This window comes from Oncorhynchus keta, chromosome 9 (genome assembly GCF_023373465.1).
Source record: "Oncorhynchus keta strain PuntledgeMale-10-30-2019 chromosome 9, Oket_V2, whole genome shotgun sequence".
Classification (NCBI taxonomy): Eukaryota; Metazoa; Chordata; class Actinopteri; order Salmoniformes; family Salmonidae; genus Oncorhynchus; species Oncorhynchus keta.
In genome coordinates this window covers 8838049-8853855 of record NC_068429.1, presented here as the reverse complement: position 1 = coordinate 8853855, position 15807 = coordinate 8838049, and the positions used below count along the sequence as shown (strand labels likewise).

Sequence of the window (15807 nt, the reverse complement as noted above, 5' to 3'; positions counted from 1 at the left end):
TGTTGGCTTGCTGTTGGCTTGCTGTTTGCTTGCTGGGTTTCTGTACAGCCCTTTGTGACATCAGCTGAATTAAGAAGGGCGTTATAAATACATTTGAAAAGTGCCTCAAAGTTTCAAAAATACCCCAATATATATATATATATATATATATATATATATATATATATATATATATATATATATAGAGAGAGAGGAAATTAGCATTTCACTACACTCGCATTAACATCTGCTAATCATGTGTATGTGACCATTAACATCTGCTAACCATGTGTATGTGACCATTAACATCTGCTAACCATGTGTATGTGACCATTAACATCTGCTAACCATGTGTATGTGACCATTAACATCTGCTAACCATGTGTATGTGACCATTAACATCTGCTAACCGTGTGTATGTGACCATTAACATCTGCTAACCATGTGTATGTGACCATTAACATCTGCTAACCATGTGTATGTGACCAGTATCATTTTATTTGATTTAGAATATTTTCACTGAGTGTACAAAATATTAAGGACACCTTTATAATATTAAGTCCCCCCCCCCGTGCTCTCACAACAGCCTCAATTTGTCGGGGCATGGACTCTACAAGGTGTTGAAAGCGTTCCACAGGAATGCTGGCCCATGTTGACGCCAGTGCTTCCCACAGTTTTGCCAAGATGGCTGGTTGTCCTTTGGGTGGGGGACCGTTCTAGATACACACAGGAAACCGTGAATAGCCCAGCAGCGTTGCAAATATTGACACACTCAAACCGGTGTGCCTGCCACCTACAGTGCTACCATACCCCGTTCAAAGGCACTTACATATGTTGTCTTGTCCATTCACCCTCTGAATGGCACACACACACCATCCATGTTTCAATTGTCTCAAGGCTTAAAAATCCTTCTTTAACCTGTCTCCTCCCCTTCCTCTGGACTCATTCAATGGATTTAACAAGTGCCATCAATAAGGGATCATAGCTTTCACCTGATCAGCCTGTCATACAGAGAGGTGTTCTTAATGTTTTGTACACTCAGTGTATAGATGCAGTCTGTCTGTTCTGCCCCTCTCTCTAGACTACAGGGAGGGCTTCTGCTTTACCGAGGTGCTCATGACTATGTGCCAGATGTCTTCCAGCAGCCGGACCCCCACCACCAAGTCCCAGTGCTGCTGTGACGGAGGCCGCGGTTGGGGTAACCAGTGTGAGCTCTGTCCCCTGGCTGGTACGGCAGGCTACAGGAAGCTCTGTCCCCACGGCCCGGGATACGCCACCGATGGCATGGGTGAGAGGTCAAAGGGTTGAACAGTGGAAGTGCCTGTTGGCAGAAGTGCCTTGATGATAAGGCTTGAGATACAGGTTAAATGTGTATGGCTTTCGGTCAGCTGGTCAATAGTTTCTTCTAGGTTTTTTAAATCATTCCAAATAGGACATTATTCCCTTCCCCTAGGCACTAGTGTAGATCTGAAATGACAGGATAGGTGTAAGCGATATGGCAAAATGCCCATCCGACTATTCAAAAGGCAAGATGTAGCAATTACCACATATGAGTTCAAGGAATGATCCAGTGAAAGGAATGTCACCTCGCCCTAGGCCTGGACCAGTGTTTCAGTGTTATTTTTAGAGTGTCAACTTGTAATTCATACTATTTTTTTTTTTCTCGGGTTGTCCACTAGAATGCAAGAGTAACCTCGCAAACCTAATAAACCCTTGAATTAAATCAAGATTAGTAATCGGAAAACAATAAATTATACATGGGACACGGAACAAGCCGATTAAATTGACCCTATAGACGATGGCCACGCAACCTTTTCAGTGGAAAAAATAAATATTTAAATGTTTCTAAATTATTTTTATTTTTTACCCCCTTTTCTCCCCAATTTCCTGGTGTCCAATTGTTAGTAGCTACTATCTTATCTGATCGCTACAACTCCCGTACGGGCTCGGGAGAGACGAAGGTCGAAAGCCATGCATCCTCCGAAACACAACCCAACCAAGCCGCACTGCTTCTTAACACAGCGCGCATCCAACCCGGAAGCCAGCCACACCAATGTGTCGGAGGAAACACCGTGCACCTGGTGACCTTGGATAGCGTGCACTGCGCCCGGCCCGCCTAAATGGTTTTGATTTAGGAAATCTGTTCCCAAGTATTACCACACATCAATAGAGAAGTGATCATGTCTTAATGTAATCAAGGTATGAAATGATTATGTTATTGTCAAAAACAATATCTGTTTGGGCTTACTTCCACTCAATTTACAGTGTAGAAATGTGTTTCGGGCCCTATGACCATCCATTCAGAAAATAATTACCCCGTGGCTAATTGGCACCCCCTGCTTTAGACTATGGGTATATTCTTATTCAGCTGAATCCTGAATGGTCCCGTCTTCTCTGAATGGTCCCGTCTTCTCTGAATGGTCCCGTCTTCTCTGAATGGTCCCGTCTTCTCTGAATGGTCACGTCTTCTCTGAATGGTCCCGTCTTCTCTGAATGGTCCCGTCTTCTCTGAATGGTCCCGTCTTCTCTGAATGGTCCCGTCTTCTCTGAATGGTCCCGTCTTCTCTGAATGGTCCCGTCTTCTCTGAATGGCCCTGTGCTCTCTGTCTTTTGTCCTACAGATATAGACGAGTGTAAGGTAATCCCTGACACGTGTAAGAATGGACGCTGCATCAACACCATGGGATCCTACCGCTGCCACTGCAAACTGGGCTACACCTCCACCATCACTGGAACGGCCTGCGTGGGTAAGGCACATTCCACTGTTACACTTCTATTGGTCAGAACAGTATTATGATGTGACATGGAGTCTGTTGTGAAACCTACTGAGTGGTTGTGATTGAAGCCCATTGTGACTGTTTTTAAAAACCTGGTGAGTGGTTGTGATTGAAGCCCATTGTGACTGTTTTTAAAAACCTGGTGAGTGGTTGTGATTGAAGCCCATTTTGAATGCAACCAAATCTATGATTTGTTGTATCAGCGATTTAGTGCAGGGCGGGAGCAAAATTGCACTCCAATACCTAGGCTGTGTTGGGATACATGGAAAATACATCGTTCTCTCCTTGCCTCTTTGAAGTTGTCACTAATTTGACCATTTCCACTTTCACCTATCAGATCATAGATACAGTGCCTTGCGAAAGTATTCGGCCCCCTTGAACTTTGCGACCTTTTGCCACATTTCAGGCTTCAAACATAAAGATATAAAACTGTATTTTTTTGTGAAGAATCAACAACAAGTGGGACACAATCATGAAGTGGAACGACATTTATTGGATATTTCAAACTTTTTTAACAAATCAAAAACTGAAAAATTGGGCGTGCAAAATTATTCAGCCCCTTTACTTTCAGTGCAGCAAACTCTCTCCAGAAGTTCAGTGAGGATCTCTGAATGATCCAATGTTGACCTAAATGACTAATGATGATAAATACAATCCACCTGTGTGTAATCAAGTCTCCGTATAAATGCACCTGCACTGTGATAGTCTCAGAGGTCCGTTAAAAGCGCAGAGAGCATCATGAAGAACAAGGAACACACCAGGCAGGTCCGAGATACTGTTGTGAAGAGGTTTAACCTCTTGCTCCTACCTGACACGCAGGCGTCCCATCTAGACATCTGGAAATGCAAATGCGCTACGCTAAATGCTAATAGTACTACTTAAAACTCAAACGTTCATTAAAATACACATGCAGGGTATTGAATTAAAGCTACACTCATTGTGAATCCAGGCAACAAGTCAGATTTTTAAAATGCTTTTCGGCGAAAGCATGAGAAGCTATTATCTGATAGCACGTAACACCCCAAAAGACCCGCAGGGGATGTAAACAAAATAATTTGCATAGTCGTCACTACACAAACCGCACAAATAAAATATAAAACATTCATTACCTTTGACCATCTTCTTTGTTGGCACTCCTAGATGTCCCATAATCACTATTGGGTCTTTTTTTTCGATTAAATCGGTCCATATATAGCCTAGATATCGATCTATGAAGACTGTGTGATAAACAAAAAAAAAGCGTCTTCTAACGTAACGTCATTTTTTAAAATTAAAAATGTTGACGATAAACTTTCACAAAACACTTCGAAATACTTTTGTAATGCAACTTTAGGTATTAGTACACGTTAATAAGCAATCAAATTGATCACGAGGCGATGTATATTCTTTAGCTGTCCGTCTGGAAATAATGTCCGGGTAAATCTCAACCAAAATATCCGGTCGGAGACCTGAAGAAATGGCTTGTCTCTTCTTCGTTTGACCAAGAAACAAAGCCTAGGCAAATGACAAGACTGTTGACATCGTGTGGAAGCTGTAGTTATTGAAACCTCAGCCCCATTTATTGTGGTTCATCTTTATCAATGGGTTGAAGTGGCGGATGGATATATATTTCCATTTTCAGTGATCAGATCTTCCTGCGCTTTTCGATGAAACGCACGTTCTGTTATAGTCACAGCCGTGATTTAACCAGTTTTATAAACGTCTGAGTGTTTTCTATCCACACATACTAATCATATGCAAATACTATATTCCTGGCATGAGCAGCAGGGCGCTGAAATGTTGCGCGATTTTTAACAGAATGTTCGAAAAAGTAGGGGGTAGGAGTAACAGGTTAAAGCCGGATTTGGATACAAAAAGATTTCCCAAGCTTTAAACATCCCAAGGAGCACTGTGCAAGCGATAATATTGAAATGGAAGGCGTATCAGACCACTGCAAATCTACCAAGACCTGGCCGTCCCTCTAAACTTTCAGCTCATACAAGGAGAAGACTGATCAGAGATGCAGCCAAGAGGCCCATGATCACTCTGGATGAACTGCAGAGATCTACAGCTGAGGTGGGAGACTCTGTCCATGGGACAACAATCAGTCGTATATTGCACAAATCTGGCCTTTATGGAAGAGTGGTAAGAAGAAAGCCATTTCTTAAAGATATCCATAAAAAGTGTTGTTTAAAGTTTGCCACAAGCCACCTGGGAAACACACCAAACATGTGGAAGTAGGTGCTCTGGTCAGATGAAACCAAAATTGAACTTTTTGGCAACAATGCAAAACGTTATGTTTGGCGTAAAAGCAACACAGAAGCAAAATCAAAAAATCAAAAGCAAAATCTACAATGGAATGGTTCAAAAATAAACATATCCAGGTGTTAGAATGGCCAGGTCAAAGTCCAGACCTGAATCCAATCGAGAATCTGTGGAAAGAACTGAAAACTGTTGTTCACAAATGCTCTCCATCCAACCTCACTGAGCTCGAGCTGTTTTGCAAGGAGGAATGGGAAAAGAATTCAGTCTCTCGATGTGCAAAACTGATAGAGACATACCCCAAGTGACTTACAGCTGTAATCGCAGCAAAAGGTGGCGCTACAAAGTATTAACTTAAGGGGGCTGAATAATATTGCACGCCCAATTTTTCAGTTTTTGATTTGTTAAAAATGTTTGAAATATCCAATAAATGTCGTTCCACTTCATGATTGTGTCCCACTTGTTGTTGATTCTTCACAAAAAAAATACAGTTTTATATCTTTATGTTTGAAGCCTGAAATGTGGCAAAAAGGTTGCAAAGTTCAAGGGGGCCGAATACTTTCGCAAGGCACTGTAAATGATTTCAACAAGGCGCTCAATAACCCTCCCTCCCCTGTTGATCTGTGTTCTCTTCCTGTCAGATCTGGATGAGTGTGTCATGTCCCCCAAGCCGTGTAATTTCATCTGTAAGAACACCGAGGGGAGTTACACTTGCTCCTGTCCCCATGGTTACGTGCTCCAAGAGGACGGCAGGACATGCAAAGGTACAGGGAAACTACAGTTCCCATGATGCAAAGCAGCAGTCTTTTTTTTTCTTTCTTCTTTTTTTTTTAGCTCGATGGCTGTCTGCTGGATTTCTAGATTGGATAGGGTTACTTAGCGGTATTATAGCCTGGTCCTAGATCTGAGTTTTCTGTGCTGCAAACGTCTATGGTCATTGTCACGACACGACACAACAGATCTAGGACCAGGTTAGAGGTTTTACAGCTCAAACCCAACATCTATCAACTTCATTTCAACGGTACCTGCTGAACTGTGTATGCGACCAATAAACTTAAGATTTTTATGAGATTTTTACAAGCTAGCTAAAATGATCTCTTCATTATTAGTGAGTGATTAGTGAGTGCTGTCCACACTATAGGAATAGATTAATGAGAGGACAGATGCTGCTCAACAGCCAGTCATTACTGTAGAGTTGATTGTCCTGTATCACAACGTGGCGACAGACCTATATTACAGTGACTGAATACACTGGTTGAATGAGTCATGAACAGTGCTGGAATGAATTGAATCGCAGCATAGGGGGCTCTGTCCATTGAAAAGTGGTCAACACAAAATAATCGAATGTTGTGTAATGTTTTGTGTGTTTGATCTGAGTGCTTTGGTTTACTGTGTGTGTGTGTGTGTGTGTGTGTGTGTGTGTGTGTGTGTGTGTGTGTGTGTGTGTGTGTGTGTGTGTGTGTGTGTGTGTGTGTGTGTGTGTGTGTGTGTGTGTCTGTGTCTGTGTCTGTGTCTGTGTGTGTGTGTGTGTGTGTGTGTGTGTGTGTGTGTGTGTGTGCGTGCGTGCGTGCGTGCGTGCGTGCGTGCGTCCGTTTAGATTTGGACGAGTGCCAGACCAAGAGGCACAACTGTCAGTTCATGTGTGTCAACACCGTGGGCGGATTCACCTGCAAGTGCCCCCCTGGCTTCACCCAGCACCACACTGCATGCATAGGTAAGGCAATACGTCTGTAGTGTCCGTGTCTTTAAACTGCAGCTATAAGGGTTACCATGGTTATGTTCAATAGGACACACCCTTTTAAAACGGAAAACAAAAAATGACCATTTCTTATTGGACAAGTTCAACAAAGTCCCAACCCTGTTTGTCTGTTTTTTTTTCTTCTTTTCTGTTTGGTGCCCAATGAACACAACTCAGGTAAAATACAAACTACATAAATGCAATGCTCTCTCTGTCAGATAATAATGAGTGTGTCGGGGAACCCTCCCTGTGTGGCACCAAGGGCATCTGTCAGAACTCCCCTGGTAGCTTCAACTGTGCGTGCCAGCGGGGTTACGAACTGGACGACACCGGACTGCACTGTGATGGTAGCTACAATTTAGTTTTTATTTCTTCCTTTCGTCATTCCATTTCTTACGGGAAACATCCACATGACACACTTCATATGAATTATGCTTTTTGTTTCAATAAATCAGGGAGGCAGGTAGCCTAGTGGTTAGAGCGTTGGGCCAGTAATCGAAAGGTTGCTAGATCGAATCCCCCAAGCTGACAAGGTAAAACTCTGTCATTCTGCCCCTGAACAAGGCAGTTAACCCACTGTTCCTAGGCCGTCGTTGTAAATAATAATTTGTTCTTAACTGACTTGCCTGGTTCAATTAAAAAATATATAGAATGAGCATCATTGAACAATCATAAGGAATTGTTCAATATTTTTACCATATCACCATCTCGCTCTATGTAACCTGATGGCTAAGTTTGCATTGCACCGTTGCCTCACCTCCCTAAAACCTGAAGATATGATGTCCCCGATCAACCAATGCCATGGTTTTGGTGAGCTAGTGGTGAAATCTGTATCTTAAGCATACAGTGGGGCAAAAAAGTATTTAGTCAGCCACCAATTGTGCAAGTTCTCCCACTTAAAAAGATGAGAGAGGCCTGTAATTTTCATCATAGGTACACTTCAATACTTATTTTCTACCATAATTTGCAAATAAATTCATTAACAATCCTACAATGTGATTTTCTGGATTTTTTTTCTCATTTTGTCTGTCATTGTTGAAGTGTACCTATGATGAAAATTACAGTACACTTCAACTATGACAGACAATATGAGGGGAAAAAATCCAGAAAATCACATTGTAGGATTTTTTATGAATTTATTTGCAAATTATGGTGGAAAATAAGTATTTAAGAAGAACTGTGGGATTGAACCTCAGTGGCAGAGATAAACCTCCTGGTAAACAAAATGTTTTTGGCAGTTTGGTGGTAGTTTTTCCACCTGTATTGTCAGAAGCAACATATTTTTAAAAAATACATAAACAATGAAATTAAAAGATGAAAATATATATTTATATTATACATATATTTTAAAGACTTCTCAAAGTGGCACTACTGTCGTAAAAGCGTAGGAAATCAAGGCCTACGTGACTGTTCTCTCTAACAGCATTTGGCTGACTGCGATTTCAAGGCCTCAAACCTTTCGCCAACTCTCCTTTTATTGAAGTCTCCACAGAGTGGCAATGCCCAAAACCACAAGTCCTACTGGCACTATCTAAATGAACTCTGTGCCATCGCTCTACAAACAAAATAATTCACTTTCAAAACTCCACAAAAAATAGTTTGGTACAGGTTGACTGTAAGTATTGTACGGGGAGAGAATTCGGGGCAGTGGTTTGGTTTGTGCCATGGACTCTGTAAAAGCTCAAATCCCAGGTTGAACGTTATCCTTTGTTTTGAGCTAAAGTTTACCTGGTTTGCGTTACTCAAAAGCAGTGGGGATGAATGGATATGATTTTTGTTTGACTAAATAGGCCATTTCCCCACATCTATAGGAGTGTGTATTAGAAACAGATGCCGAGTCAACCTGCCAATTCATTATGAAGGGTCAATTGTACACACCAAGGGAATCCATACAACTAGGCAGCTAAAGGCAGATTTGTTCTCCTAGCATTTTGGGTGTAAACGCAATTGAAATACCCTAACGTAGATTTCAAGCTCATATATATATATATATATATTTAGAGGAGCTGGTGCAGGAAACTCACAATTGCATCATACTGCATTGTACAGTAGCTTAATGTTCCAATCTAAATATGCAATGTAACCATGATGGGAACGGTGATGATGATGAATAAGAATTAGGAATATGGTGATGAAGATTAGGAAAGTAACGTTGATGATGATTATTAGGATGGTGAAGATGACGGATGGGCCAATGCATATGTGTTCTTCTGCCTTTTGACCATCAGACGTGAACGAGTGTGACAGTAACGACAGGTGCCAACATGGCTGCCAGAACATGCTGGGCGGCTACCGTTGTAACTGCCCTCAGGGCTACACACAGCACTACCAGTGGAACCAGTGTGTGGGTGAGTACCACACACACGCACACAGAGGGCGCTACTTTGGGACACCGATGATAACTACATGATTTGAAAGGGAAAGTGCAGATTTTTGGCAACTAAGCCCATTTTCTACTTACCTAGAGTCAGATGAACTCGTGGATACCATTTCTATGTGTCTGCGTGCACTTTGAAGGAAGTTGCAGTTTGCTTCGCGAGCCATCAAAAACTTGTGTTAAAGCAATGACAGGAAGTCTACCGCAACAACTAGCATACCAGCAGTTCCAGTAGACTTCCAGTAGACTACGCTAGTTAGCCATTGCTCTAACGCTAGTTAGCCATTTCTCTAATGCTAGTTAGCCATTTCTCTAACGCTAGTTAGCCATTGCTCTAACGCTAGTTAGCCATTTCTCTAACGCTAGTTAGCCATTGCTCTAACGCTAGTTAGCCATTGCTCTCTAACGCTAGTTAGCCATTGCTCTAATGCTAGTTAGCCATTGCTCTAACGCTAGTTAGCCATTTCTCTAACGCTAGTTAGCCATTGCTCTAACGCTAGTTAGCCATTTCTCTAACGCTAGTTAGCCATTGCTCTAACGCTAGTTAGCCATTGCTCTCTAACGCTAGTTAGCCATTGCTCTAACGCTAGTTAGCCATTGCTCTAACGCTAGTTAGCCATTGCTCTCTAACGCTAGTTAGCCATTTCTCTAACGCTAGTTAGCCATTGCTCTAACGCCAGTTAGCCATTTCTCTAACGCTAGTTAGCCATTGCTCTAATGCTAGTTAGCCATTGCTCTCTAATGCTAGTTAGCCATTGCTATCTAACGCTAGTTAGCCATTGCTCTAAGGCTAGGTAGCCATTGCTCTCTAATGCTAGTTAGCCATTGCTCTCTAACGCTAGTTAGCCATTGCTCTCTAACGCTAGTTAGCCATTGCTCTAATGCTAGGTAGCCATTGCTCTAACGCTAGTTAGCCATTGCTCTCTAATGCTAGTTAGCCATTGCTCTCTAACGCTAGTTAGCCATTGCTCTCTAACTCTAGTTAGCCATTGTTCTAATGCTAGTTAGCCATTGCTCTCTAATGCTAGTTAGCCATTGCTCTCTAACGCTAGTTAGCTATTTCTCTAACGCTAGTTAGCCATTGCTCTAACGCTAGTTAGCCATCGCTCTAACGCTAGTTAGCCATTGCTCTCTAACGCTAGTTAGCCATTGCTCTAACGCTAATGCGATTTAGCAACTTCCTTCAAACTGCACACAGGGATTGGAAGGTTGGGAGTTCAATCCCCAGCAGAGTCATACCAAAGACTGTAAAAATGGGACCCGATGAGCTTTAAGAATGTAAATTGGTGGTAAGGCCCTGTGATAGACTAGCGTCCTGTCCAGGGGCTGTACTTGTATTTCAAGCTGCCTCACGCTACAGAAACAGGAAATAGGCTCCCATGAGCTGTTCTGGGTCACACAAGCGAAGACTTGTGCATGGCTACTTACTTATATTGACGGTTGGGTTAAGACTTGTTTTGCGTTATACGTTTGCAACCTGGCCATTGATTAAATCTGTGCATTGGTTTTACTTCGCTGGGCGTCATTAAAGTGTCCATCACAAGCTGAGTAGCCCTTTCCTGCAGTCAAGGACCAAAAGCACCCTCTTTGGCCTCTTAGGTGGAATGTTATTCATAATTAATAAATTATTTATTTATTTTTAAACGATCAAAATCCGGTGTTTCTATGTCAAATAGTTTTGTTAGTTTTCAGTCTTCTGTGATGTATATAAAGTGTAATATTGGGATGAAAACTCGAAAATGTAATACATTTCAACTCTACATCTGACATGGTACAGGTTTCTTCTTTATTTAAGCCCATAACCATGTTTGTGAGGTGTATACTTTTGTTTCAAAGTAGATTTGTTTAAGACTACCGAGAAGCACTCTGTGTGACCCTGTTTTAACCCACTCAGTAAAAGGTTGATAGCCATTTAATAAATCATAGTTTTTGGGGGTTTGTGTGCTCGTAAAATGAGTTGTACAGTAGAGGACGGGAGTATTATATTTCTTAATCATTGTAAATTAACATTCTCTGTTAGATGCATTATCATCTTGTCTGTTGGGGGTGATACCTAACTTCTACTTCAGTCGTATTTTCACTTAGTTAATCATTGTTGTCAATAGGAGATAAAGGAGATAATAGGAGATAAAAAAGCATTTGGAAGTTAGGATTCAGCACATAGAGTTAAGATAAACCAAAGGTTATTTAGATAATAAAGTACGTTTCTGTTGTATGGTGAAATTCATTGTCACAGAAAATGATGTAAAAGTGCTATATGTGCTTTGGCAGAGGGGTACTTTCAATGTTTTTTTTAAAAACAATATTGGACTACCTTCCATTTACAGGTCGAGTAAACAGAACCACATTGCCACCTGCTGGACAATAAGAGAAAAGTTCTCTCTCTCTCGTACCAATGGGTTCCAGAACGTTGATATTATTACAGTAGTGTTCTAATGTTCTATAGATTCATTGTGATCCACTGTCAAAAAGCAAATGCATTGTCACCTAGATTCAGACATTTTAGCTTAAGATGTATTTTCCAATGCTGCTTTAACCCTGGGGGTGTGGGTCACAGCAAGGTGTTTCAATCATTCTATGTCCTGGTTGACCTCAATAACAAGTCAAACTAATTCTCCTACCCCCTCCTCTCCTCTCTCAGATGAGAACGAGTGCTCCAACCCGGGCAGCTGTGGATCGGCCTCCTGTTACAACACGCTAGGCAGCTTCAAGTGTGCCTGCCCCTCAGGCTACAGCTTCGACTCATTCAGCAGCAGCTGTCAGGATGTCAACGAGTGCTCCAACAAGAACCCCTGTAGCTACGGCTGCTCCAACACAGAGGGAGGCTACCTGTGTGGTTGCCCACTGGGCTATTTTCGCATGGGCCAAGGGTAAGGAGGCAGGGACCTGGAGCTACCTCTGCAAATAGCACTGCTGGGTGATTTGAAAAGTCATAATCAATCTATCATTTATATAATAATGCTCATAGCAAAAAAAAATGTATCTTTAATTGACAATCTGTAGAAACTATGAGAATAGAAAGGTTCAGAACGTTTTGTGAAACATCACAGAAAAATACATGGCAAATAAAATGGTGTTCTGAGATAGATGGGAGGGGTTTGATGGGACTGGATGGTGTTCAGAGATAGATGGGAGAGGTTTGATGGGACTGGATGGTGTTCAGAGATAGATGGGAGGGGTTTGATGGGACTGGATGGTGTTCTGAGATAGATGGGAGGGGTTGAGTGGAGCCGAAGGATGGGACTGGATGGTGTTCAGAGATAGATGGGAGGGTTTGATGGGACTGGATGGTGTTCAGAGATAGATGGGAGGGGTTTGATGGGACTGGATGGTGTTCAGAGATAGATGGGAGGGGTTTGATGGGACTGGATGGTGTTCTGAGATAGATGGGAGGGGTTTGATGGGACTGGATGGTGTTCAGAGATAGATGGGAGAGGTTTGATGGGACTGGATGGTGTTCAGAGATAGATGGGAGGGTTTGATGGGACTGGATGGTGTTCAGAGATAGATGGGAGGGGTTTGATGGGACTGGATGGTGTTCAGAGATAGATGGGAGGGGTTTGATGGGACTGGATGGTGTTCAGAGATAGATGGGAGGGGTTTGATGGGACTGGATGGTGTTCAGAGATAGATGGGAGGGGTTTGATGGGACTGGATGGTGTTCAGAGATAGATGGGAGGGGTTTGATGGGACTGGATGGTGTTCAGAGATAGATGGGAGAGGTTTGATGGGACTGGATGGTGTTCAGAGATAGATGGGAGGGTTTGATGGGACTGGATGGTGTTCAGAGATAGATGGGAGGGGTTTGATGGGACTGGATGGTGTTCAGAGATAGATGGGAGAGGTTTGATGGGACTGGATGGTGTTCAGAGATAGATGGGAGGGGTTTGATGGGACTGGATGGTGTTCTGAGATAGATGGGAAATGTGTCTGTAAAATGTAAATAATATGTATAAGCTGAAAGTAGAAGCCTAAGTATTGTTGTCCATTAGTTTACTCAAATTAGGGGAGGTATGGCAGGGTTAGGGGAAAATATATATATTTAAAAACAATACATATACACTACCAGTCAAACGTTTGGACACACCTACCAGTTCCCATAGGGCGGCAGGGTAGCCAAGTGGTTAGAGTGTTGCAAGTTCAAACCCCTGAGCTGACAAGGTACTAATCTGTCGTTCTGCCCCTGAACAGGGGGCAGAACGACAGATGTTCCTAGGCCGTCATTGAAAATAAGAATTTGTTCTTAACTGACTTGCCTAGTTAAATAAAGGTAAAATAAAATAAAAATTCAAGTTTATTTTTTTACTATTTTCTACATTGTAGAATAATAGTGAAGACATAAAAAAATATGAATAACAACAATGGAATTATGTAGTAAAAGTGTTAAACAAATCTAAAGATATTTGAGATTCTTCAAATTGCCACCCTTTGCCTTGATGACAGCTCTGCACACTCTTGGCATTCTGTCAATCAGCTTCACCTGGAATGCTTTTCCAACAGTCTTGAATGAGTTCCCACATATGCTGAGCACTTGTTGGCTGCTTTTCCTTCACTCTGTGGTCCAACCCATCCCAAACCATCTCAATTGGGTTGAGGTTGGGTGATTGTTGAGGCCAGGTCATCTGATGCAGCACTCCATCACTCTCCTTCTTGGTAAATAGCCCTTACACAGCCTGGAGGTGTGTTGAGTCATTGTCCTGTTGAAAATCAAATCAAATCAAATGTATTTATATAGCCCTTCGTACATCAGCTGATATCTCAAAGTGCTGTACAGAACCCCAGTCTCAAACCCCAAACAGGAAGCAATGCAGGTGTAGAAGCACGTTGGCTAGGAAAAACTCCCTAGAAAGGCCAAAACCTAGGAAGAAACCTTGATAGGAACCAGGCTATGTGGGGTGGCCAGTCCTCTTCTGGCTGTGCCGGGTGGAGATTATAACAGAACATGGCCAAGATGTTCAAATGTTCATAAATTACCAGCATGGTCAAATAATAATAATCAGATATCTCAAAGTGCTGTACAGAAACCCAGCCTAAAACCCCAAACAGCAAACAATGCAGGTGTAAAAGCACGGTGGCTAGGAAAAACTCCCTAGAAAGGCCAAAACCTAGGAAGAAACCTAGAGAGGAACCGGGCTATGTGGGGTGGCCAGTCCTCTTCTGGCTGTGCCGGGTAGAGATTATAACAGAACATGACCAAGATGTTCAAATGTTCATAAATGACCAGCATGGTCGAATAATAATAAGGCAGAACAGTTGAAACTGGAGCAGCAGCACAGTCAGGTGGACTGGGGACAGCAAGGAGCCTTCATGTCAGGTAGTCCTGGGGCACGGTCCTAGGGCTCAGGTCAGTTGAAACTGGAGCAGGAGCATGGCCAGGTGGACTGGGGACAGCAAGGAGTCCTCATGTCAGGTAGTCCTGGGACATGGTCCTAGGGCTCAGGTCCTCCGAGAGAGAGAAAGAAAGAGAGAAGGAGAGAATTAGAGAACGCACACTTAGATTCACACAGGACACCGAATAGGACAGGAGAAGTACTCCAGATATAACAAACTGACCCTAGCCCCCCGACACATAAACTACTGCAGCATAAATACTGGAGGCTGAGACAGGAGGGGTCAGGAGACACTGTGGCCCCATCCGAGGACACCCCGGACAGGGCCAAACAGGAAGGATATAACCCCACCCACTTTGCCAAAGCACATCCCCCACACCACTAGAGGGATATCTTCAACCACCAACTTACCATCCTGAGACAAGGCCGAGTATAGCCCACAAAGATCTCCGCCACGGTACAACCCAAGGGGGGCAACCCAGACAGGCCGACCACAACAGTGAATCAACCCACCCAGGTGACGCACCCCCAGGGACGGCACGAGAGAGCCCCAGCAAGCCAGTGACTCAGCCCCGTAACAGGGTTAGAGGCAGAGAATCCCAGTGGAAAGAGGGGAACCGGCCAGGCAGAGACAGCAAGGGCGGTTCGTTGCTCCAGAGCCTTTCCGTTCACCTTCCCACTCCTGGGCCAGACTACACTCAATCATATGACCCACTGAAGAGATGAGTCTTCAGTAAAGACTTAAAGGTTGAGACCGAGTTTGCGTCTCTGACATGGGTAGGCAGACCGTTCCATAAAAATGGAGCTCTATAGGAGAAAGCCCTGCCTCCAGCTGTTTGCTTAGAAATTCTAGGGACAATTAGGAGGCCTGCGTCTTGTGACCGTAGCGTACGTGTAGGTATGTACGGCAGGACCAAATCAGAGAGGTAGGTAGGAGCAAGCCCATGTAATGCTTTGTAGGTTAGCAGTAAAACCTTGAAATCAGCCCTTGCTTTGACAGGAAGCCAGTGTAGAGGCTAGCACTGGAGTAATATGATCAAATTTTTTGGTTCTAGTCAGGATTCTAGCAGCCGTATTTAGCACTAACTGAAGTTTATTTAGTGCTTTATCCGGGTAGCCGGAAAATAGAGCATTGCAGTAGTCTAACCTAGAAGTGACAAAAGCATGGATTAATTTTTCTGCATCATTTTTGGACAGAAAGTTTCTGATTTTTGCAATGTTACGTAGATGGAAAAAAGCTGTCCTCGAAATGGTCTTGATATGTTCTTCAAAAGAGAGATCAGGGTCCAGAGTAACGCCGAGGTCCTTCACAGTTTTATTTGAGACGACTGTACAACCATTAAGATTAATTGTCAGATTCAACAG

The 15807-nt window shown here is 42.9% G+C and overlaps 1 protein-coding gene across 1 annotated transcript in view; it reads left to right on the top strand.

The window, feature by feature from the left end:
- The window catches only part of LOC118373458 (fibrillin-2), a 299186-nt gene that overhangs the window by 270999 nt on the left and 12380 nt on the right, over positions 1-15807 (top strand). The window contains exons 57-63 of the mRNA XM_052526019.1: positions 1061-1267; positions 2601-2726; positions 5639-5761; positions 6595-6711; positions 6954-7082; positions 8964-9083; positions 11754-11982. Coding sequence (XP_052381979.1) covers positions 1061-1267; positions 2601-2726; positions 5639-5761; positions 6595-6711; positions 6954-7082; positions 8964-9083; positions 11754-11982 — 1051 coding nt within the window. The remainder of the gene's footprint in view (positions 1-1060; positions 1268-2600; positions 2727-5638; positions 5762-6594; positions 6712-6953; positions 7083-8963; positions 9084-11753; positions 11983-15807) is intronic.